Source organism: Mycetomoellerius zeteki, unplaced genomic scaffold, assembly GCF_001594055.1.
Source record: "Mycetomoellerius zeteki isolate Tzet28-1 unplaced genomic scaffold, Tzet1.0 scaffold88, whole genome shotgun sequence".
Classification (NCBI taxonomy): domain Eukaryota; kingdom Metazoa; phylum Arthropoda; class Insecta; order Hymenoptera; family Formicidae; genus Mycetomoellerius; species Mycetomoellerius zeteki.
In genome coordinates, this window is record NW_017257913.1 from 102,312 (window position 1) to 129,174 (window position 26,863).

The following is a 26,863-nucleotide window of genomic DNA, read 5'->3' on the forward strand; positions in this document are numbered from 1 at the left end:
AGATATCACAGATATCGTCGTACATACATACAAATAGTGCGCAAGTCCACGGCTAAATAAAACGGTAAGTATATGTGAAAATAATAACTTCTCTCAACTAAAAGACTTTAATATGTACTATTTCAATACGTAGCATTAAAGATTCAAGCAATCATCATAATTAGATGTTAATTAAAAATCGTAATTACTGAGCATCAAATTTGTAAGGTTAGAAAGTCATACTAATACGTAATAATTAATAATAAAGTACTACATATTTTTATAAATAATAATTTCTATACAGAAATTATTGCTTATAAAAATGTATAATATTATATTATTAATTATTATGCATTAGTATGCTCACAATAGTTATGATTTTTAACTAATAAATTGTGACGGTTTTCACTTGTATATCTGCATTTTTAATGCTATGTATTAAAATATAGATATTGTAAAGTCGTTTAGGTTAAGAATAGTCTTGTCCATATACTTACTGTCTTATTACTCGATTTTCACAAGAAAGAAAGAAGTTTGCACTATTCAGAACTGAAACGCCATTTTTCTTGTACTAGTATGTTTTCTATTCCTTGCCTGCACTCTTACATTCGTCAGTTCTGGCTTGCACTAGTTCAGTTCAGTTCAGTTCTAGTGCAACCCCAGTGCAGGAACAGAAAACAAACCTAATATATATACTCAATCAGAATTCATATCAGACTGCCAATCAGAAACTTGAACGTCAATGTCGCTTCTCTTTGTATATAGGACTTTAGGCGTAACCAATCAGAAGCGATCCGCTGCTGTGATCAGCTGTGATTTTGAGTCTTATGGAATTCGATTGGAAGCACTAATGCGCACTGGTGCATATTAAAGCCGTTGTACACTGATTTAATTTGAGTATAAAAATGAAATGCAAATATTTCAAATTATGAAATACATATTTTATCTAATAGTACAATAAAATGTATTGATTATATCACGATTTAATCGATTTCTATGTTTATTTATAAACATTCTTCGTTATTTTGTATACAACGATTTTAATGTGCACCAGTGCGCACTGAGTGCGTCCAATAGAATTCGCTATTACTGATTACTGATTGGTTAAGCTGTTAAGGAGCCTACAGACCAGAGCGGCGTAGCGGTGAGCGGCGAGCGGTAGCCCAATAAAAGCCATGCTTCACTAATGATGTCACGCAAAAGCGTGGCTCTCATTGGGCTACCGCTCGTCGCTCACCGCTGCGCCGCTCTGGTCTGTAAGCTCCTTTACGCGATACGCGGCAAATACGCCTTATCCCGGATCTATAATAGAATTTTAAGCTTCAAGCTATAAGAAATGGACGAATCATAGTCGATTATTTTCCTCGAATTCAACTGTAATTGGTCAATTTCTTACGACTTAAGGCTTAAAACTCTATTGTAGATCCGGACTTATGGGACTCTAGCATTATAAGTCCGGATCCTCATACGAGTAACAGCACCGTATAAGGATCCGGACTAACCCGTTATATCTTCTTTTATATATTAAGCCCAAGACACAATGCGAAGGAATAGCGATAGCGATAGGAATAACACGATTTCAATCTCTCAGAAATCGGATACACCGGAATACACAGTTTCTGATAGGTTGAAACTACGTTATCGCTATCGCTATTCCCTCGCATTGGACGAGTTCAAGACGACAAAGCGGCTATGCATGCTTATTGAATAATTGAATATGGCTAAATAAAGCCTGCGGCACACGATTCTTGTTTTCCTGCTGGATTCTTAGCTGGATTAGAATCTTGCCATCGTATTGGCTGCGGTACTGACAGTGTCAGCATCGTAGTCAATACGGAAGCAAGAATTTGGCTACGGTTACACCGTACGACTGATAGCGACCTGACCTATATCGTGACCCAAAGTAGGTCTAGTCACCAACCGTTTATACCGAAAGGGACTTAAAAAATGGTTGGGTCATATTTAGTCCACGCTGGTCCGAATTAGAGCCATCTATCGTATTTTGTACAAATTATTTCCATATGGACCCAAGAATCGCTAAACGCATGCGCATTAAGTCATGAAAAAGTCATGAAACTTGCGCTTATAGCAAGTAGACGTAAGTATGGCTACCGGTTTAACCTAACTCTCAAATTCAACAAAACAGCTGTTCGAGCAAAATGGCTACGAAGCTTCAGGTCGGGTCAGTCGCGAATTTACACCGAGAAAGCAGACGACCTATTTTAGGTGAGGGCGCCAAAAAATACGGCCTGACCTACAACAGGTTGGGTCAGGTATAGTAGTATTTACAGTGAGCGGCCTAAATAATGTGACCTGAATTAGGTCGAATTAAGGTATAGGCCGCGGAAAAAACGTTTACGGTGTAAACCAGGCCTTTATTCTAGCTAGTCTTAATACTGGTTGGATCTATAAGAAATAACCAATTATGCTCATTTGCTCGGCGAGCAGGCTAGCCGCTTTGACAACTTGAACGCGCCTATTGTGTCTTGGGCTTTATGCTTTCTAGAGTATTTTGTATCTATATTCCAACGAAGACTGAAGAGTATAAGATAACCGCTTTATAGCTCCTTATTCTTTCGCTCTGTATGTGCATTTAATCATGCGAGGAATAAATAATTGGATAAAACGTACGTATCGATCAATGATGCAGAATTTATGCGCAAAGACTTTTAAATAAGCGAGTAAGTCTCTTTGCATTTTTATATTTCCAAGTATAGTTATAATATTGAATATTATTGTTTGAATATAATCTCCATTGCTCTGAAAATTATTTTATGTTCATATACATATATTTATATGTATTATGTACTTTTATTTCACGTTTATTGGTATTTTGGTTACATCAACCTATGTATTATTGAGGTAATAAAGTGAAAAATTATGTTTCTACAAAAAAGAACTTTGGTAACATTGATCTAGCATTAGAATTCTGTTCTGTTTGTCAATTTATTAAAACAATAAAAGCAGATTATTTCACATGACAAGTAGTCAGGCTTAATATATCAATGATAAACGAATTAATGATCGTGTTAGCTAATATTTACAGATATTTCTAAAATAGTTGTAACAAATAAAGGAGTTTAATAGTGAATTTGATGGGATGCATTCAGTATGCACTGATGCACATTAAAGCCGTCGTAAAGAAATTGATTGACATATAAAAATATGTTCAATGTAAATAGAAAAACGAATTAAACCCTGAAATCCTTAATACATTTTATTGTGCTATCAAATAAAATCTTTTATAATTTAAAATATTTGCATTTTATACAGATTAAATCATTGTTCAACGGCTATATACACTGGTGTACAATAGTGTATCACGCTACAATAGTAATGCGCTATAAGTCAGATTGTATGTTTTGTACATTGAGGTGAAATATTTTAACTTTTACCTAATATTCATTCTCTTAATAAATCTTTTAAATATTTAATTTCTACATTTATAAATTAAGTTTTTTTTAATTATATATTTTTGTCTATATTTTCAGGAAATATTAATTTATCTTGTGCCACAATAAATAAATAATATTTTGTATTAAAATGTTTCCTAATATCCAGAAGAAGGACTATAGAATCCTGGATTTAATACGTCAAAGAGAAATACAAGTAAGTTAAATAATTCTTAAATATTTTTGAATATATGTTTACTATTGTGCAATTGTGTATAATTATTGTATGTACACAACATAATATAGGATTCAGTGACACACATGATTTTACAAAAACTACATGTTACTGAAAATTTGATATCACGTCTGGGTTTAGAAAAAGAATTAAATGGTCATTCAGGATGTGTCAATTGTTTAGAATGGAATGAGACTGGGCAGTATGTATCTATTATCTATGTTTTTATTTAGACATAATTTAATCAGTGACTATATATGAAATATACATATTTTTTTGTACAGAGTGCTTGCGTCAGCATCAGATGACAAAGATATTATATTGTGGGACCCTTTTCGTTATGAAAAAAAATTGGTACTTCATTCAGGTCATCGTGGAAATATTTTCTCTGTAAAAGTAAGTTAATGTCAATCTATTTCTTCTGCAACATTTATTGATTTATAATTTAAAAAAATATAATTTTATAATGTCTTATAAATATGGATTAGATGTCAAATAATTTTCGAAGCTTGTGTACATCATTACAAAAAAATATAATAGATTTTTCTAAAATTAACGAGCTTCTTACCTTTTTGTACTTGGGTATAATTATTCAGAGCATTAAATTAAATTATTTTCGAGATTTTGCATAAGATTTATTTTGATATTTATATTTGCTTTTAGTTTATGCCAAAATCAAATGACAGTGTACTGGTGTCAGGTGCAGCCGATTGTAGAATTCGGGTACACGATCTTACACTCTCCGAACCAATATTTACGTGTAAATGCCACAAACAACGTATTAAGCGTATCGCTACCGTTCCCAGTATACCATTTTTATTTTGGAGCGCTGGAGAAGATGGTCTCTTTTTGCAATATGACATTCGTACACCACATGTTTGCAAGAGTAATGATCACAGTGTGCTTGTGAATCTGGTATATCATACGGGTTGTTATGCAGAGGGCAAGTGTATTGCTGTGAACCCGAGGAAACCTGAATTAATAGCCATCGGTGCTAATGACGCTTACATCCGAATGTATGATCGACGAATGATAAAACTCTCACAGGTGATTCTATTTATTTTTGATCGACTTTAACGCTTGACAGTAAATAATCATAAATAGCAGGGCTCGGTAAAATAACTGATACGACTTATTTAAAATAAAAAATATAAAATAAGTTTCAGAAACTTATTTAAAATATAAAATCGTAAGAGTCAGTGAAATAATGATACAACTTATTTGAAATAAAAAATATAAAATAGATTCCAAACTTATTTATTAAAGGTTTCAGTTTTTTTATAGCTATAGTCTGTAATTAATATTTACAATTAATAGTATTAATCCTCCGCGAACCAGGTGAAAAATTAACATGGATTATTATATGTGAGTATATCTTGTACTCTACATATGCTATACTTCATCACAAATACCTATACTATAATTTAAGCGACTCACCGTCACTTTTACTGACGGATCGGTAACATAACTGATACAATTTATTTAAAATATATATTTTAAATAAATTTATTTGAAATAAGACCGAGCCCTGATAAATAATGATAAAAGACACATGAAGTGCTTTTATTTAGCACGCATGTGTATCTATTTTCACTTACACGTACTTTTTATCACTTTTTACGATTATTTACTGACTGTTAGGAGGACACAGTTTTTGTCCATTTTAACAAATGTTTTAAAGCAATCTCATCATTTTGTTTTAAAATTGTCTTTATTTATAAATGGCACATAATAAAAATTAACATGTCATTTCTCGACGTTACGATTCAATATGGCTGTGGTGACTACTCGGAAACCTTAATGTCAATAACTTTTACATTATAATACTCTGGTCATGAAATTATAGGTTCCTCCATCTCCTTCTATACATGATAATTCGAATGGGGCAAATATTAGCACGTATCGAGCAGGCAAAGGTGATCCAGATGACAATATTCCACTGGGCAGTGCGCAGTACTTTATTGCGGGTTTGTTCCTACAGAGATATATCTTACAGAGCATATGCTGTTTATTTCATTTCTGTTTTCCTTTTCCGCTTAATATTACACAATCGTTTTAATCGAGAAACTATTCGGTCTATAATATTGAATAGGCCATCTCCGCTCTCGTGATGGTACCAGGAGCATTACGACCACCTATTTGACATTCAGCGACGATGGAAATGAGTTACTTGTGAATATGGGAGGAGAACAAATTTACTTATTTGACATCAACGATTCAAACAGTTCAAAAAAAATTTTCGGTTCATCCTGGAGATCTCCAGGTAAGTAATGCTGTTGCTTTTGTTGTATGTGTAATTAGAATTACTATTCTAATGAATGATGATCCACTTTTTAATAGGATCAATTGAGCAAGATCAAAGACTTGACGAATATTATATGAAACAGAATGATGTAGACGAAACAGGAGATTTTGTAGATAAAAATGTAAAAGTATTGCCACCACATGTTGAAGAAATAAAGCGTCTAGTAAGTTTGTATAGAGTCATTCCTTATGCATATAATAAACAAAAAATTAATGTTTAGTATATAAACAAATATTTTTCGTAATAAAATTTTATTTCATTATCTTTATAGTAGCCCTCGAATGTTGGATTTATTTCTAAATATTTTTTATCCATTTTTGTGGTTTATATGAGTTATGGATTTCATGTTTAATGACACTTTGTAGTATTCCGATCGTTATATTTAAATATAAGAAAATTTTAATTTTTGATATTATAGAGTATATTTAATATAAAGCTTTTTATGGTCAACAGGCAAATGAAGGTTTTGAGCAGCAGAAATATTCATTAGCAATTAATTTGTATAATAAAGCAATTTCAAACTGTCCAACTGCAGCAGTATTGTTTGCTAATCGGGCAGCTGCTTATATGAAACGCGCTTGGTAACTATTCTCGCTCATAACAGTATGTATAAGATAAATAATTGTTAAATTATTATATACACGTGTATATAAGTGTGCATAATTATGATATTCTTAGGGATGGTGATATTTATGCTGCTTTACGAGATTGTAAGACAACATTACTTCTTGATCCAGAACATGTAAAAGCTCATTTTAGGTAAACTTAATATATTTTGATTATAATTGAAGAATTTGAATGTTCAATCACTATAGATAGTTTAACCATAACTGTAGGAAATGTATTTTTACAATACTAATTACAATTTATATAAAAACGCATTTATTCGTATTATTTGAAGTGTGGCTTAGAGTACATCAATATATTATCAATATATATTTCAATTTGATATTTTATATTTTAATGGACTAATGAAATCTATTAATATAATTTATTGTTTATACATGTGTGTAGATTGGCACGTTGCCTATTTGATTTAAATCGATCAATTGAAGCGGACAAGGTGCTCAAGAGTTTTAAACAAAAATTTCCAGAATATGCATCTAATTCAGCATGTAGAGCGTTAAAGATGGACATAAAGGAAGCTATCGATGCCGGTAACACTATTTTAATTTTATCATTTTTCTATATAAAAATACGCGGTAATTATTTAGAATACCCCACCTAAAATCTTAATAAAAATCTCGAACTTTAACGCTTAATATCTCTGTTCATGAGGCCGACCGCCGCATTTTTTTGTCAGATTCTTTCATTTTGAGTGAAAACGCGCCGAATGAGTGTATTTTTATTAAGATTTTAGGTGTGGTATGGTATTCTAAATTTATGTATGCAGGATGTTTACTTCAATCAATTTTAATCAGTTTTAAAAAAATCAATATTTTACCAGATATTTTTTATTTTATTCTGGCAAATTTGGACACAAAATATAAAATATCTCGTAAATTATTCTTTTTTTTTTTATTACCGTACCTTAATATTTTTATGCACAGAATAATAAGATGAATCAATGTAAAAAAAACATATGGTTGCTTTAGAGATGTAAAAAAGCGGTACTTTTTATTTTGGAGAAAAGAATCAAGTAAAAAAACTAGTTTTTTTATTGTAAATAATGGTATTTTTTTACTAAATTACATAAAATTTATGATAAAACAAATTTATGAAAACATTATTTCAATATAATTATTTGAACGACAGATATTTTATATTTAAAAGCTAAATAAGTGATATAAAGTATAATTTAAACGCTTGTTATGCTTTTTTTTTTTTTTTTTTTTTTAAAACAATGACAAAATAAACGGTAATATACAAGCATAAAATAGACGATTAATTTTATTAATATAAAGTTAGTCACATATACTCTCTCTCTCTCTCTCTCTATTCGAAACGTTTCGATTCTTACAGTAGTTCTGTTCAGTCATTATCGCAAACATTAAATTATAATAAACAAAATTAATTAAAACTATCGCTGTCAGTTAAGAAGGTATCATATGATATAGAAAGTATGGTGCAATGTAGTCAGAAGTTATGTTTAATCCGATAATGTCACAATTGTATCCCCAATGTTAGTAATAATACTTCTTTTATCCGCTCAGTAACGAAAAAAAGGTGTCACGTGTGAAGTTAAAATTTAAAAAGGATAACGTCATGACTACATAAAATTAAAAGTTGTTCCAAGATTTTGTATAAATTGTCAAAAACGTTCCAAACTAACTCTATACTAACTCCATACTAACTGTATAATGGTAGAACTTAGAATGGTGGTTCTAAGTTCTGATGTTATTAATACAGATAATACTTTATAAGGATAATAGATACTGTCTTGTTGCATATTGGTTATTGTACTCTATATTTTAATTATTTTGTATTCTACATTTTAATTATTTTGAGACAACATCCCAATATACCTAATGTTGATTCAAGAGTAATTAGAGATTCGATGAAAAAACGTCTCATTAATTTAAATTTAAAATATGTATAATTACAATCACTGTATTCGACAAAAACAGTGTCAATTAGTGAAGTATTATTTGTATTAATAGTAGTATGGAACACTTACTTAACATTTAAAATTGAAGTATTAACTCACAGATAAGTGCAAAAATTAAATTTTGGAACAATAGTACAGTGTTGAAATCATAAAATGCTAAAAAAAAAATCCGAGTAACAAATTGTCAAAGCCAAAGGAAAAAAACAATTATTTCCTGAGTTTTTTACCCTAAGATTCTAGAATTTTTCCGTCGTTTACATTTCTAGTTGTTTTTAAAAAAATTACGCAATTTGCACATTTTTTTTTAAAAGCAACAATTTGTTTTCTTTACACCAATTGAGCGTAAAATTAATTCATCAATTGAACCATCTCATTATTCTGCACAAAAATAATGTAGTGTTATCAAAAAATAATTTATAAAATATTTTAAATTTCTTGACTCTTTTTAACATGTAATTACTAAACAGATAATAGCTAATTGTTTAAGTTAATATTGCATAAAACATTTACTACGTTTACATGGCTCGATTTGTGTCGAAGTTATAACATCGATATTATGAAACTGGCCAATCATAGCTATTCCTCAGAAGAATGGAATGACTGTAATTGGCCAGTTTCCTAACATCGATGTTATAACTTCGGCGTAAATCGTTCCGTGTAAACGTAGTCACTATTTTAATTATATTTACAATTTCAATATACCCTCACATGACACAACAGTTTCAGCTTCAATACAGGGCATGCTAATAAGGACAAGCTTAATATCTTGTGGTATTACTGAACTCACATAAATTCTTCATATCTTTTGAAAATGTGCGTGCGTGCGTGCGTGCGTGCGTGCGTTTTGTATTTACTATACCTTAATAATTAAAAAATAGAATATTATCGCATACATTAGGAAACACGGTAGTGTGTCGGCACTAATTAATAGTTTAACTTAATAAAAAAAAATACTTTATCTTATTTATTTGTGCAAGTTTTTTTATGTCTTCTGTTTAAATACAAAGGCACACACTAATAGGAACAGACACAGTAATAGAGACAGTTATCCTATTATTCGTTATATGTCATATTTTTGCCTGCAAAATATATGCAGATAATGATAAAGAATCATAAACATAATATTGACTTATCTAAATGTTTATATAATCGAAGCGACCAATAAAGTGTCGACTTTTTAGTTATTGTTGAATCCACTTAATAATTCTAAAAATGTATAGACTTAAATAAGTATTTTATAACTGCTGATACTTATTATATTATTATTATTAAAAGAATTAATTTTAAATCATTTTATTTACTAGGGAAATATATCACCCACACTAGGAAGACATTACTTCCACTATCAGAATATGAGCAAGAATGGAGGCATAATACAATCGACTACAAAATGAGATTCTGTGGTCATTGTAATACTACGACCGACATAAAAGAGGCCAACTTCTTTGGAAAGTAAATAGATTTGTAAACATAGTACAGGCGCTAGAAGTAAAATAGGGTCAAAAGTGGTGAAAAATGGTATTAGGCGCGTTTTCTACGGGAATCATTTTATTATTGTGAGTCGAAAAAAAAGGAAAAAAAGTTCGCAAGAGTAGTAGCGTGGTTGTAAAATAAAAAAAAAACGTCCTAAATGTTGAGAAATTGAGTTTTTCGTGAATAACTCCGAAAATATGCAATTTCGGAAAAAAATGTAGAGTACAAAATTAAAGAGGACGAAATTCTACACAAAAAAGTTTTATTCACTTTTTGCAAAAAAGCAACGGTTAGCTCGAAAAATGCAATTTTTGACAGGTGAAATTACGTATTAAGCTAAAAATCGGTTCTCTGAAAACCGTCCAATTGTCGGTTTTGTGCATAATTTCTCACATATTTAAAAAGTAGAAGCACAACTAATAGTGAAAATTCTATTTTTTGTAACACAAGCACATAAAGCCCAAGACACAATGCGAGGGAATAACGATAGCGATACGAATAACATGATTTCCTATCAGAAATCTGATATATCGGAAACAGTTTCTGATAGGTTGAAATCGTGTTATTCCTACCGCTATCGCTATTCCCTCGCATTGTATCTTGGACTTAAAAGACGTTTTTTCGTGTCTGTTGAGAGTATAATATAATATATAATATACAGGGTGTCCCGAATTTTTTTGCACTCTTGTATAGATAGAGCGGACTGAACTGAGTCGAAAAGTTCCTCTACCACTCTGCCTCGCGCGGCGAAAGCCGGCAACGGCGCGTCGAGATCACTCCCTTTCGGACCTTCCCCATTTTATGCCACTACCTGAACGAAAGTTTTCGTTCTATACAATGTAGAGTATAGATATTCTTCTTTCATTTCTCATCGGTTTCGTTGTTATTCATATTGAATTAATGCGAGCATATGGAAAAAAAACGTATTTTCGAGTTTTTCTCATTTTTTAATATTTAAAAAAAATTTTGACGAATTAAAAAAACGTCGTTTGTGCCATTATAAAGTACAAACTTTAACCTTTCAATCGCATGCTTTAACTTTTTCGTACGCTTTTTTTACTGCTCTGTACGTAAGAAATTTTAAAAAAGACAGAAAGTAGTGAAAAATGAGCAAATTTGCAAATGTCGTCATTTTATGCCCCTGTATTATATCCGGTTTTGAATGTCCTCACATTACTTCATGATGTTCTCAAATCACGAACGTGCAAGTGTCTTTCTTATTCGGATGATTTTCATAAATATTTCAATACATATATGCCGGCCTCTTGAAACAGCGATAAAAAATTTGTTTAACCCTTTCTCCTGGCTCGGGAAGTGCACGAAACTAAAATATTTTATATGCATCAAAAAGGTGGAGTTTTCCCCTTTAATATGCTTTTTTATTTGTCTTCCTATGACTATTTTATCAGGGGTTATGATCATTTTCGTACCTCGATAGACCTACATTTTTGCTCATTTTCGTTGCATTAAGCCCGCACTAAGCCCAACAGGATGAATACGTGCACCTCAAACAACGCATTTTTCGGACGAACCGTTGCTTTTTCAAAAAAAGTGAATAGAACCTTTTTTGTGCAGAATTTCGTTTTCTTTAATTTTGTACTTTATCTTTTTTTCTGAAATTGCATATTTTCCGAGTGATTCGCGAAAAACTCAATTTCTCAACATTTCGGACATTTTTTTTAACTGTGCAACCACGCTACTCTTTTTTTCATTTTTTTCTACTCAACTACAATAATAAAACGATTCCCGTAAAAAACGCGCGTAATACCATTTTTCACCACTTCAAACCTCTAGACACTGTATTAACAGTGATATAATTATAGTGATTAATTTCATTTTTTCCAAAATCTACATTATATATATTTGCATAAGATTAAGTTAGTCATTGTAACATTATCTTCCTTTTTAAGTAATGGTCAATACATAGTTGCTGGGTCAGATGATGGTTCATTTTTTATCTGGGATCGTAATACTACCAATATTGTACGTGTGCTGCGAGGAGACGAAAGAATCGTTAATTGTTTACAACCACATCCATCCATGTGCTTGTTAGCAACTAGTGGCATTGATCCAGTGATCAGATTATGGAGTCCATGGCCAGAGGTAAATCGTATTTTTTATTTGTTTATTCTATATTTATTGTGTTCTCAGTTAGATGTACGAGGTGTATAAGTAGCCATTCCCTGTATAAGTAGCCATTCCTTTTATTTCTATTTAAATTAACAGAGACACAAATCTAATAAATATAATATATTAAATTAAACGGTTCTAACTATATTTCATTACAAGCACAGTAAAGCACTTAGAAAAGTTATCTATTATATTAGAGAACGGAGAGATATGTATAATTTTTGCACGTAAAATAATAAATATAATATGATATAATAAAAGTTGTAGCGTTTTTCTAACAATTAACAAGTGTAACTATGTATGATATAACAATATAACAAGTGATTTTACAAATTATGTAAGTTATTTCGGTTAAAAATTTTGTGGGCAACTAATACCTTTTCAATTTCGGTCCTGCGATGTGACTAACTTCGGAGGGTGAAGTCCCATGAGGCATATTTGCCGCATATCGTGTAACAGCGTAACCAATCAGTAATCAGTAAAACACGAAATCACAACAGATCGTTTCTGATTGATTATGCAGTTACGCGATATGGGATAAATACACCTCATGGGACTCTAGCGATTCTGACTCTCGACGATTGACGATTAACGTGTTAACATGTTGTCATTTGATCAATGATTACCATGCTTGCAATGGAATTTAATTAGAATCGTTAAATTTAATTTGATATTATGTTTGTTAGGACTATTTATGGTAGTATACGAAATGAAAAAAGAGTGGCTACTTATATAAAGATACTCTGTGTGTATATCCTGAGGAAAAAAAATTGCTGTAATTATAGAAATCAATAAAATCGTTGAAATGAGAAGTGAAAATCACTGACATATTGTTGAAAATATTTCAGCATAAATTGTGTGATACTTTTAATACTATGAATTTTAATGATAATTAATGAAAATTTATGATTAATGAAAAATAATGAAAACTAATGCAAATATATTTGATATTTATATTAATTTATTCAGAGATATTTAACACTGAATTGTACTGAAATACCATGAATCCTAAATATAATTATTAAAAATGCATGAAAAAAAATGAAACGCAAGATACAGTACCCTCTATAAATTTGGGAACACCCTATGTTTTACAGGAAAAACGTTTTACATGACAGCGATCTATACATGTTTTTGGTTTAAATACGTCGTAAGACGTCTAAATGACAACAAACAGTTTTATCTAGAACACTTATAAGCTTGTACATACATGCCGAAAATATGTCGGACAATCATTTCACAGCATTGGAGCGTTGAATTTTGGTCTATTGTTTATATGTTTATATAGCACTTGTTTTGCAACGTCGTACTTGCATTCGTTGTATAAAAGGCCTGTTTTTTTAGCTGAACTTTTGCATCAGTTCATTTTTCTTCCTTTTCTCTTAAAAAAAAAAAAAAAGAAGAAAGATGAACTGGTGCAAAAGTTCAGCCAAAAAAAACAGACTTAGGCGTAATCACACTACGGGTTGTGGGCTTCGTTGCGGTTGGCATCACGGTTAACGGTTGTGGATTGTTCAATCACACTACAGATTGGGTATACCGACGTGATTGATTGACCTTCATTGTCTTCTGCCTTTCTATACTAACCTATGAGAATGTCAACAATTATTGAAATAATTATACAAGAGCAATAACGTAGACTTGCGTATGCGTGTCTATTACTTCTTATAGTAGCTAATCAGGATAAATTAAATTAAAGTTGATGACTATAAAAGTTAGGAAATCTGTCATCGACGAAATGCAATGACACGTAGAAAGTGGCACAACAAATTCTTGCAACCCTATTGGCTACGGTTGTAATGGAAAGGTTGAAAAATAGAGTGCGTTCAGCAGAACGTTTGTTTTGCAACTGTTGTAAGTTTCCTTCGCGCTAATTGGATCATACTTTTAGATCTAGAAGAATGGTCCTATCTCAGCAGACAATCATAAAACGGTTGCAAAACTGTTGAGTCTGCTGAACGCAGCCATAGACTCGGATCTAAATTGTGACCTGCAACCTAACCTAACCTAACCGGTGCTCTGTTCTGATTGGTTAGTTTCCAACGTTCAACTGTAACCTCAACCGCAACGAAGCTCACAACCCTTAGTGTGATTACGCCTTTAATATACATCACAGGTCATTTAATTGTAGTTTAACGGTTTCTATAAAAGTGATAAACTATTTGAGTTGCAAGTTGATTTCAAACTCTGTAAAAATTGTATAATGGTCGAAGAATCAGATTTCGTGTGAATCGCATTTCAGTTAAAATTCCATATTTTAATAACATATTATTATAGATAACATACGTATGTATGTACTTATATTTCGTCTTTTTTCAATTAAATAATTATTTACAGTCTTGTAAAACGTAGAGTGTTCCTAAACTTATGGAAGGTACTGTATATAATACTTTTACAGTTTATTGTACTCTGAAATACGCTGAGAGAGAAATTCTAATAGTTTTTGTACAACTTCACAGATTGTATGATGGAAATGGATGATAACATACGTCAAAATGTAGAGCTTAAAATCCTAATTAATTGATACTTTATTTATTAAAAAATATTAATCCGTTTTTTCGAGTTATTCGAGTTACTGTATATGGTATGCCGATCCCAAGCCGATTAATATCAGTCATTTCCATCTTATGAGAAAATTGTCGAACATCAGTAGCAAACGTTACAAAAAAAAAAATGGTGACACAATGCTTATTGCTATGTGGCAGACTGTTTCACAATATTGTAAATTCGCGGTATTTAACGGCACAATTCTAAATCGGCTTCAGGTGCACAAAAGTTTCAAGTTGGGAAATTTTTGGATACTTTGTCGAACATATACCTGTGTTCTTAAAATTTTAAAGAAAAATTCCATTTCAATTGATGGTATTTTAAATAAATCTGTATAAACTCTCTCATATTTATTTTACACATATACACATACACTCACATCAATGTCATAATAGAAGAACATGTACAGACTTTAATTTATGAATATTAATAAATTTTAGATTCACAATAAGAACTAAATAGAAACTTATCTAACACAAAGGACATGTAAAATATTGTAAATTTCATTAACTCAATTTAAATTTGATGTTGCAGGATGGTAGTGTGAATGAAAGAGAAATTCAAAATCTAGATGATGCTGCATCGGCCAATCAAATACGCATGAACAGTGATCCATTTGAATTAATGCTCATGAACATGGGATACAGATTTCCCGTCCCTCAGCACGAATTTAGCGATGAAGACAGTGAAGATCAGCATGATCAGCCGATAACACAAGCTTTAAATTGTAGACCAAGTTAAATTTTACAAGAAACACAGAGAAAAACATACTAACAGTGGCTAGATAATTGAAAATTTACATCACATACATATATCTGTCACACTATTATTTCAATCTCAATTATTTATTTTGTTCTTTCACTGATGTGTCTCGAAGCACTTTTGTTGTATAATAATTTATTCAGTTAAAATATCTTTATCAATCAAATCAAATCAAAGACGAAGTAGAATCTTATTTACTAGGCGTTGTGGATATGTTAATAACAAATGCGAAAAACTTAATAAGAATTATATTCCAAGTCTTATAAGATGTAGTTAATAATATATCATGTTATATTTCTTTGTACAAAATGATTTACTTTTATTCCCTATGATAAGAACGCTGCACTGACATATAATTTATCCTGAGTTTATACGTATGTATTAATACGGAAAACTTAAAAATTTTTTAATGATTTAAAGAAATCAATTAACAGATGATGGTACAAGTTCCCATAAATTCTGTAATGTGCTGCCTTCTCTTGGCTCTTCCGTCGCGAGTCCTAAATGAATCGAATAATTTGGCTTTCTTTGACTTGTTTCTCTCTCAGAGAAATAATAACCAAATATATTTGATATTTCAGCTTGATTATCTTGTATCTCAGTGAAATGTTCTACACTAATCTCTTCTTGTGCAGGTGCCTGTAATAGGTAAGGATACTTAATCACTGTTACATTGGACAACATTTATTGACAATTAAATTTTAAATAACCTGCAAGATTTTGCAAGCTTTAAAAAAAAACATTCTAAGACAAATTTAAGATACAATTAAAATTTAATTATAATCAGATTATGAGCAAGAAGAAAAAGTAACGCTCAAACATTTGATTTATTTACTTTGGATTAAGCAACTTTAGCTTCCCTATGTATTATATTTTATCGATAAAATATAATACATCCCAGTGAACAAGAATGGATTGAAATAGATTCAGATTTTCAAAAATACTCTCGAACATTAAAATGAATTTTTTTTGTCTCTAAACACTGATAAGAAGATCGGTTTTTCGCTCTCGTCGCATTGTTTCTAATATTTCTGAGAATTCGATAACATAACTTAAGAAAACATACATTGTACAATCTTTTCGGATATTTTAACTGCCAGCAAGTTAAAAATACCGATATCAGCTTAATGCGTCGACTATGTCCACGTCAGTGTTTTCAAACAATTAGAGAAAGCGAAGTATCTTTATAATTTGTATATAATTTATTCTACTCGATCCTTCATGAAATTTTTATATTTGTTTTACCATACTGACTAATTTTTGTAAACATTAAGAATGATCCGATCGCGATCGAAACGTTTGTTTTTATATTAAAGTTTATAATATTTTCAACGTAATGATATAATTGTTTATTATTTATTCTGAACTTTAAATTATAACAATTGATTTTTGGCTCGTAGCCCTTTTTCTATTGAGTTATTAAAATAAGTACTTTTTAATTCGAATGCATTTTTATTTATTATAGAAATGGCATGACGTATATTTTATTCAATTGGATTCAATGGAATGGTCAATTGAATAATGAGAACTAAATAGATAAAACTAAAAAAAAAGAATAATAAGATAAAGAGAGAATAAAACTAAACAAAAGTTCTTTTTTTTTATTCAATTGGATTCTTAAAATATGCATAAAAATTTAAATCTATTCTTGATTACTGGGATATTAATTTCAATATCAAAATACCTGATGCTCAAATGTATATTCCACACCAAAAATAGGAAATTTTTCAAATTCTGAACGGAGTATTGATACTTCTTTGTATGTAACGTGAAGCTGTTGCAGGGGATTAACGCGAAAACCTAAGATGTATCCTCCACTGGTTTCTGTACTTAAAATTACTAAAGTTGGTCCAAATTTCGATGTTCTTATAGTAATCTACAAAAAATTTATTTATGTGGCACATACATACAATTTTTTATATTTCATAAATTTTTTTGTTATTAAAAACAATAAATGTAACATATAAGATGTATGTAAGTACAAGATGTCTCTAGATATAATTAAATGTCATTTTAAATAATTGCTAAACAATATTACATAATTAGTTGTTAAAAATCATTAGAAAATGTGAAAATATAACAAAATTTTTATTTAAACTTATTTAAACTTAGAAAACGTTTTCAAATCTGCGTTCGGCTCCCAGAGGACAAGTAGAGAAATAGATTCGGAATGTTCTCGAATTCAAAATTTCTCGGGAAGGAGCTCTAGAGAGAAAATAGACATTAAAAAAACTTCTGGTGTTCTTGAAGAATTTCTTGCGGAAAATTCCGAGAATTTAGATAAGATACAAGAAAGAATTTTCGCTGATCTTTTGACGGAGTTCGAGGATATTTTCGCTAGTGGGATTATTGCTGGAAACTGTGAAGGTGTCGAGCACGATATTAATTTAATAGATTCTACTCCTATAAAGTAGACGCCACGACGAGTCCCCTATAAAATGCGAGGAGGTCGATAGAATTATAGAGAAAATGAAGGAGCAGGCGTCAGAAATGTAGAGTTGAATCAAAGTTGATTCAACGTCGATACGGTTGACAACGGGTTGAGTCGATATAAAATCGATATTCCTGTAATTGACATAGTTGATTCGACGTCGAATCAATGAAAAACTAATATCGACATTGATTTGACGTTGAATCAACAACTTAGTAAGAAATTATAACTCTATTTTATTATATATATATATATACTATATATATATAATTTTCTTATATATATATATTTTATAATATATATAATGTTATAATGTTCTTTTTGATTCCTTACAGTGTGTACTGACGAAGATTATAAGTATAATTAAATAAATGTTATATACGTATATAATGATATAAACTCGTCAGTAGTGCACGCGAAACGTGCACCTATTATGTCCGGTAACATTATATATATAAATGGTGTATTCTTTAACATAAGTAATGAAAGAAATAAAATTGCTTCTTTTCCTCACTTTTCAATGTGCGTAATACATTTTTACTGAAAAAATAAAATCAACCTTATTTCAACCTAATTTCGATTTTCGACCTTAAATCGATGTCGATATGATATAGTTGAATAGCCGTTGATATTTTATACACGATCGACGTCGAATCGATCAGAATTTCGACATTCCGTTTTCGATGTTGATTCGATGTCGTATCAACTCAACATTTCTGACTGGGGGGAGTAATTGAAGAATCGCAAAGCCCATGAGTTTCTTCAGCGGTCCTGGTAAAGAAAAAAGATGGGACCCTAAGATTTTGCGTAAATTACAGAAGATTGACCGCGGTCACGAAAAAGGATTCCTATCCACTCCCACGATATCATCGAGCAATTATCAGGGAATTCCTGGTTCATGTTAGACTTAAAGAACGGATACTGGCAAATCAAAATCCGTCTAGAAGACAGAGAGAAGTCGGCCTTTTCCGTTGGCAGAAGGCTTTGGCAATTCAAGATGATGCCGTTTGAGCTGTGTAACGCTCCTTCGACCTTTGAACGATTGATGAAAAAGATTCTGCAAAAGTTCTCTCTCAGGGAAAAAAACCCTCCAGGAAGTGCTTGGTTTATCTCGATGACGTAATCGTTTTCAGAAAGAGTTTCGAAGAGATGATTTCAATCCTAAGGGCCACTGTCACCAAGCTCAGTTAACTTAATTGGCCAGTTAGTCCATCGGAATTGACCAATCGCATTTGTCATTTTGTTTGAAGCAAACAAAATGATAAATGCGATTGGTCAATTCCGATGGACTAACTGGCCAGTTAAGTTAACTGAGCTTGGCGACAGTAGCTCTAAGGGCGGAATTCATAGACAGTGCTCAAGATTCGAGATGGTCTTAAGCTAGTGCATGAACCAATCAGAGAGCCATATTAGCATCTTAAGACCTTGCTTGAGATTAAGAACGGACTATGGATTCCAGCTCCAATGAAATTTTTCAACAATTTCGATCGGCAAACTTAAAGATTAATCCTAAGGGCCATAGTCACCAAGCTCAGTTAACTTAACTGGCCAGTTAGTCCATCGGAATTTGTTTGCTTCAAATCGGATTCGTCCATCGGATTTTGTTTGCTTCAAACAAAATGATAAATGCGATTGGTCAATTCCGATGGACTAACTGGCCAGTTAAATTAACTGAGCTTGGTGACAGTGGCCCTAAGAAATGTAACTTTTCGAGAAGGGAGGTTAGATATTTGGGACACATAATTTCAGCTAGAGGAATATAGTTGAACCCGGATCTCTAGTATTCCGTACGAGCGTCCTAAGCCATTAGATTAGGACGCTCGTACGGAATACAAGAGATCCGGGTTTGACTCCCGGCTGAGGTAATATTTTTCGCAATAAATTTAATTACAGTTTTTTCAGCATATTAACATCTTTGAAATATGATGCCTGTTTGACCATCGAAATTATTAAAATTTAATTTAATTCATGAGATTACTACAGAAATATTTCTTCAAACGTTAAATAAACATTTTTTAAATGTTAAAAAAATGTTTCTTCAAATGTTACTGTTAGATGTGTAAAGCTGATTCTACATTGATCGCATCGCAGCGTCGCAAGCGTGTCGCAAGCGTTGCAGTCCAATCAGAGTCGAGCTAGTTTGATGTTGATTGGACCGTAACGTTTGCGACTTTGTGATGCGACTAATATAGAACCAGCTTTAAGCTTTAAGCTCCTTAATCTTCATTGGCTTTGATCTTGACAAATGTTATCCAGGACATGATCCTGAACAACATTCAAGAGGTTTTAGCCGTCGGTCGGACAACTTGCGTAGTGCTAATGCCGACTGTACTGTAACTTTCGAGCCTTATAACTCGAAAAATACTTAATGAAAAAATATTTTATTATAGTGTTTTGAAAAGCTCTTGATGTAAGCTACAAGAAAATGTAATGAAAAATAGGGGGTTCCATTTTTAAAAAATCGACCTTGATCTGGCCTTGGCGATACCACCCAAGGTCAAACTGATTAGATCAGTAAATACATCATTTTAAACCTTACAATTTTTGTCTGATTGTGAGACATTTTTTTCAAAAATGCTTCATTTTCGAGATATTCGACCGTTTCCGGACTTTTTGAAGACCTTTTATATATATATATATACAGGGTGACAATCTTGCGTTTCGCGGGTTTTCTCCGTGTTCAGATCCATTCTTGGAATGCCAACGTTTCGTGAACCTGGCAAGAAGTGAACTGCAATGAAGTGAACTGCAAGGTTCACGAAACGTTGGCATTCCAAGAATGGATCTGAACACGGAGAAAACCCGCGAAACGCAAGATTGTCACATAGGTAACACCCGTGAAAGCCTCAAGAATATAATATATACAGGGTGTTCCATTTTAATGCTCCATCCCAAATAACTTTTTTATTTTTGATCTCAGAAAAAAATGTTTCAGACAAAAGTTGTATGACTTTGAGGGGGACATAAGGTGGTGTCATTAGTTTGATCTTTAATAGTTGCTTGAAGGTCACATGAAGGTCACCTTCAATTTCTTAAATGGAAACAAAAATATCCAATGAAAAATAGGAGTTTCCATTTAAGAAATTGAAGATAACCTTCACGTGACCTTTAAGCAACTATTCAAGGTCAAACTAATGACATATAACTTTTGTCTGAAACATTTTTTTCTAAGATCAAAAATAAAAAAGTTATTTGGGGACATTAAAATGGGACACCCTGTATATACTTGTGATTTTGGGTGAGCCTTTTGATGAGCTGGCACTCCAACTTTACTATTGAAGAACTACTAAGCACATTGTATATTTCTGATAATCTGATAATTATTTGTTATCGTTATAATATTTATAATTTAATACTTACATTTCCGATTGTAAGATAAGGAATCGATACATTAAACTGATAATTTACGTCCGCATACCACACCAAACGTATATTTGTTATAATAAAAGTTCCGATGTTCCCCTTAAAAGCAATTATATTTTTTTTTATTAACGATAATATATGTAATAATTTAAGGGAAAAATTGTATTTGTAAATGACCAAAATATCTTTTCGTTTAAGATTGTTTTCTGAACATTTTCGACTACATGAAAAGATTTTAGATATATCTAATTTAATATCTATAAAATAGAGAAATTACATATAATCCTTTCGCAGTCTGAATGGTTAATATTTTACGTAAAAAAATCGGCAGTCTGTACAACTGATAACTCCTTCTATTTATGCCAAATCATGTTTGTTGAGCATACAATAAACACTTCTGTAACTAAACTTTTATAAAATAATATTTTAATATTTATGAACACATAACATGTATGCTCTTAGGCCCAGTTCCACAAATCACGGTTAACTCTTAACCGAGGTTCAACTTATTCATTGTCTCTTTCTAATTCTAGAATTGGAAAGAAATGAGAAACAAGTTGAACCTCGGTTAAGAGTTAACCGTGAGTTGTGGAACTGGGCTTATTGTGATAAAAATTTTTCTTCGTATTTCCTTAACTACGAAAAAGTGAGTGAAATAAAAGTTATTCGTTTTTTTTATAAAATCCTTTTATAAATAAAAGTTATTTAAGAATTTCTGCACAATTTTATAGCTTTTTAGAAATTTACATCTTTTCTAGAATTTTTTAAATGTATACAGGGTGTTTGGAAAGTAATGAAAAACCTTTCGCATAGGGGCAGAATGGACTAAACTGAGAAGAAAAGTCCTCTACTATTTTACAATTTTCGCAATAGTTAACAAGATATTAATTATTAAAAATTGTCGAAAATTAGTCCTCAATAATTTTTTTACTCAAAAACTTTACAGAAAAACTGAAAGGGACAAAAATTGTTTATTTTCTTCTCATAAAGCTCTAAGAATTTTTTCAAAATTTTTTATCAACTTTTTCGTTTCTGCATTTTCTTATTTTTACCACCATGAGAAAATACGGTACTAAAAAATTTTGAAAAAATTCAGAAAAAATTCTCAAAACCTTATGAAAAGAAAATAAACAATTTTTGTCTGTTACAGTTTTTCTATAAAGTTAATAGTATTTGAGTAAAACATTATTGAAGACCAATTTTCGACCATTTTTAATAATTAATATTTTGTTAACTATTGCGAAAATTGTAAAATGGTAGAGGACGTTTCTTCTCCAGTTTAGTCCATTCTGCCCTTATGCAAAAGATTTTTCATTACAAACATCCTGTATATCTGAATGTGCTAAGAAATATTCTCTTAAAAATTTTTCATTTTATAATTTCCAATGGACTTGTAAAATTGAAAGAAGATTAAGATGTTTTTTTGAAAATCTATTCATTACATATAAATTTAAAATATGAAAAATTCTTAAAAACATTACGAAAATTTTTTTTACCAAAGGTTTGATAGATATTACAGGTCTGCAAAATTGGAGGTGTTGAAAGTTGATTGGGATTTAACAATGTTTTCTTACGTAATTTTTTGCGCTGAATCCGAATCCGGCTGCAGAATTGCTTTATCACATTAAGATTTCGAGATATCCTAACTTAAAACTGCCAAAAAGCCGTTCTCAACCATATTTTAAATTAAATTAAAAATTAAGAAAATTTTTGTTGTCAAATCTATCAACGGTATCATTTATTACTATACGGCCTCTTCAAAATCCATTTCGAACCATCTCAAAGCGATTTTTTCTTTCGGAAATATACTTATTCAAAGTTCAATAAATTGTACCTCATAGGAGCCTAATCTGTATACCGTTGTATTAGAAATTACAACAAACTGTATTTCTGGACAGATTATTTGATTCTTCTACCTTTTGTCACAGAATATTTTTAAATCTGCGAGAATTATTATACTTTCATTGTTCGTATCTTACTAGTATTTTATGTTGCTCTCTAGTGGTACGATATATATATATATATATATATAGTATATATGCATACAGGATAGGCCATTTTAATCAAGACACGCGAATATCTCGTTAGGTAAGCAAGATAGCGAAAAATGTTTCAGACCAAAGTTGTATGGCTTTGAGGGGAACATAAGGTGGTGTCATTAGTTTGACCTTGAATAGTTACTTGAAGGTCACGTAAAGGTCATCTTCAATTTCTTAAATGGAGACCCAATGGAAATATTTTTCATTGGATATTCTTGTAGCTTACCTCAAGAGCTTTCCAAAACACTATAATAAAATATTTTTTCATCAAGTACTTTTATATTATAGTTATGATGCTTGAAAGTTACAGTATCTCCGGCATTTAGCATTATCCAAGGTGTCTGACCGACAGCTAAAATCTCTTAAATATTGTTTAAGATCATAAACTAGATAACATTTGTTAAGATCAAGGCTATTGGAAGTTGTACATCTTATTTTCATTTTTATGTTAAAATTATTTTTTAGTGTAAAAATGAAAATAAGAATAACCTCCAATGGCCTTGATCTTAACAAATGTTATCTAGTTTATGATCTTAAACAATATTTAAGAGATTTTAGCTGTCGGTCAGACACCTTGGATAATGCTAAATGCCAGAGGTACTGTAACTTTCAAGCATCATAACTATAAAAGTACTTGATGAAAAAATCTTGATGAAAAAATCTAGTTCATGATTTTAAACAACAGAGAGAGAGAGAGAGAGAAAGAGAGAGAGAGAGAGAGAGAGAGAGAGAGAGAGAGAGAAAGAGAGAGAGACAGCAACATAAAATACTAGTAAAACATGAACAGTGAAAGTATAACATTCTCGCAGATTTAAAAATATTCTGTGACAAAAGATAGAAGAGTCAGCTAATCTATCTAGAAATATAATTTGTTCTAATACAACTTAGGTATACAAATTAGGCTCCTATGAGGTACAATTTATTGAACTTTGAATAAGTATATCTCCGAAAGAAAAAATCGCTTTGAGATGGTTCGAAATGGATTTTGAAGAGGCCGTATAATAATAGATGATACCGTTGATAGATTTGACAACAAAAATTTTCTTAATTTTTAATTTAATTTAAAATATGGTTGAAAACAGCATGGTTTTTGGCAGTTTTAAGTTAGGATATCTCGAAATCTTGATATAGAGCAATTCTGCAGCCAGATTTGGATTCAGCGCAAAAATTACGTAAGAAAACATTGTTAAATCCCAATCAACAAAACCATGCAGGCCTGTGTAATTAATTATTCAATAGAGACCTGTTCAATAGATAAATTCCAAACATCCTTCACAGAAGAATGCACCTTTTCTTGAGGTAATAAAACTAGCCGATTTTCACGTATAATACCACTCCTCAATTTAATTTCTCTGTAGATTTTCGATGACACATAAGCTCTGTAACGAATGCTTTGCATGAACAATTACCATTGTTATGGCAGTAACTGCAGTATAATAAAAAAAATGTGCATCACCTATGAACACCTATAACTGAAGTATAGTGTCTCGTACTTTTAGTGTCGTGATTCGTAAATATGAATTCATATCGACAATTTCGAAACGAAGTTAATATGTGAAGAGCTTGTACATATACACCATGAATCTAAAAAGTAAACTTTTGTTTATTATTTTTATCTCAACAATTAATGCTCATGTTAAAATAGTTCTTACCGTATGAAGAATTTTCGTATTCACTGTGATAAATGTATTATAACCTATGCCTATAAAATCATTGCATGATCACACTTTTTTTTTGTAGAAAAACATAACTGAGTAAACGAGAATATATTAAAATGGATTGTAATTTTATCTCTATCCGAATGCGTATTTTAAATTTAAAAAATTTTGTTTATTCAATTGAATGCAATTGGATTAAAAAAAACTACATTTCCTATTAGATTTTTTAAATAAGCAGTATTCACGATGCACTTAAAAAAAAGCTGATATTATTTTTAGATTGAAAGGCATAGAAATGTACTTCATGCAATTCGTGCAATTCCTATAAATGAATAAAAATGTATTGAGATTGAAAAGGATCAATTTCAACTTTGCGAATGCATACTTTTAAAATTCTGAATCCATTTCAATAAATTTAAATTTATTCTCATTTACTGAAAAGTTACTATACATGACAGATGATAACTTAAAAATTATAAAACAAACAAGTGAAGAAAGCCTTATTCGATCACAAAAAGGCCGATCTTGTAAGTGCCTAATAATATATTCTTTTTGCGTGAATTTTACAATTTGCAGTTTATGCAAACTGCGCGTCAATTATTTGTCAGTCTTGAAACAATTCTAATTTGAAACTGGAGTACGCAATACCACAAATTAAATTAAACTGATAGTTTAATAATAATACTGGATGCTCTCTGATGATGAGCATCTTAGAACACTTTAAAGTAATATGCACTTAAAAAAAAGCTGATATTATTTTTAGATTGAAAGGCATAGAAATGTACTTCATGCAATTCGTGCAATTCCTATAAATGAATAAAAATGTATTGAGATTGAAAAGGATCAATTTCAACTTTGCGAATGCATACTTTTAAAATTCTGAATCCATTTCAATAAATTTAAGTCAATAAATAATTGGCGCGTAGTTTGTAGGATCCAGTTAACGAGAATAAATTAAAATAAGTTGAAATTTTATCTACCCAAATGCATATTTTAAATAAAAAAAAACTTTTGGATTCAATCCCATTCAGTTGGATTCAACTAGATTTAACTGGATTGAAAAACTGAATTTCCTGTTCAGATTTTTGAATTGAGAGGTATTCACGATGCACTTAAAAAAAGCCGATATTATTTTTGGATTGAAAGGCACAGAAACGTATTCCTATAAATGAATAATAATGCATTGGGATTGAAAAGGATTCGTTTCAACATTCGCGAATGCATATTTCTGAAAATCTAAATTCATTTCAATCGATTTCAATCCATTCTTGTTTACTGGGGAACTGGAAATTGTAAAATTCACGCAAAAAAAAATAGAGACACCAAAAATCTACTTCGTTTAAATAAAACTTTCTTTGTTTATTTGTATTGTTCATATGTCATATATGTATATATCGATCGATATTCTCACTTATTGTTTAAAATTGTTTGTATGTATGTGCCCTAATCATTTCATACTCAAGTTAATTCGTGGCAAGGATAAAGAATGCCATATGATTCTCAAGTTGGTGACAATTAGTCTTCCTAGATCTCCAGCATTGCCTTTTGTATCTTCTATCATATCAAGTTTGTCGACGGTGAGTTCACCAGGTCGTAATTGCATATTACTACATGCAAAAAAGATTTAATATTTTCGCCGTATTATTTAATAATTTATTTTCACTCAGCACATTTAGCACTAAATGCAGCTATTTAATCACTTTATTTCGCGTATGTTCAAGTGTGCGGAGTACATTTGACGTAGTTACAAAACAAAACTCATAGCTGCATTAGTAAAAGCTAAAAGCTCAATAATAATTTAAAGATAATTAAATTTTATAATTACGAATGAGAAACATCAAATTTGACTTGGTTGTCTTGCCACATTTTGGGCGTCAGCTAAACAGGACAATGCTGTAGTATAGAAAGAACTTGACTTATCTCAGGCTGAAAATCAATACTGTTGTCATACCAACAAATACATAACAAAAATGACGTAGGTCTCATACTCTTTCGCATAAC

At 31.0% G+C, this 26,863-nt stretch overlaps 2 protein-coding genes across 5 annotated transcripts; one reads left to right on the forward strand and one right to left on the reverse strand.

Moving 5' to 3' along the window:
* The first annotated feature begins 2,052 nt into the window (after nt 1-2,052).
* Nucleotides 2,053-15,367, forward strand: adp (WD and tetratricopeptide repeats 1). 4 transcript variants are annotated; one of them, XM_018459867.1, is made up of 15 exons: nt 2,053-2,205; nt 3,253-3,353; nt 3,471-3,588; nt 3,678-3,808; nt 3,891-4,002; nt 4,270-4,653; nt 5,453-5,573; nt 5,699-5,869; nt 5,947-6,074; nt 6,365-6,492; nt 6,590-6,670; nt 6,926-7,068; nt 9,764-9,911; nt 11,843-12,035; nt 15,144-15,367. In XM_018459867.1, exons 3-15 carry the CDS (start codon nt 3,523-3,525, stop codon nt 15,348-15,350), a joined length of 2,013 nt encoding a protein of 670 aa, XP_018315369.1. In that variant the 5' UTR covers nt 2,053-2,205; nt 3,253-3,353; nt 3,471-3,522; the 3' UTR covers nt 15,351-15,367. The 4 variants fall into 4 exon arrangements, with proteins under 4 accessions (XP_018315369.1, XP_018315367.1, XP_018315368.1 ...); XM_018459865.1 differs by lacking the exon at nt 2,053-2,205 and adding an exon at nt 2,523-2,660; XM_018459866.1 differs by lacking the exon at nt 2,053-2,205 and adding an exon at nt 2,523-2,606.
* A 404-nt stretch (nt 15,368-15,771) lies between these two features.
* On the reverse strand, nt 15,772-26,820 carry BBS5 (Bardet-Biedl syndrome 5 protein). Its single transcript, XM_018459870.1, has 8 exons — nt 26,688-26,820; nt 26,321-26,469; nt 24,857-24,906; nt 24,661-24,788; nt 24,448-24,583; nt 21,163-21,264; nt 17,056-17,247; nt 15,772-16,010 (listed from the first exon to the last, which is right to left on the reverse strand). Exons 1-8 carry the CDS (start codon nt 26,726-26,728, stop codon nt 15,795-15,797), a joined length of 1,014 nt encoding a protein of 337 aa, XP_018315372.1. The 5' UTR covers nt 26,729-26,820; the 3' UTR covers nt 15,772-15,794.
* Between the last annotated feature and the right edge of the window lie 43 nt (nt 26,821-26,863).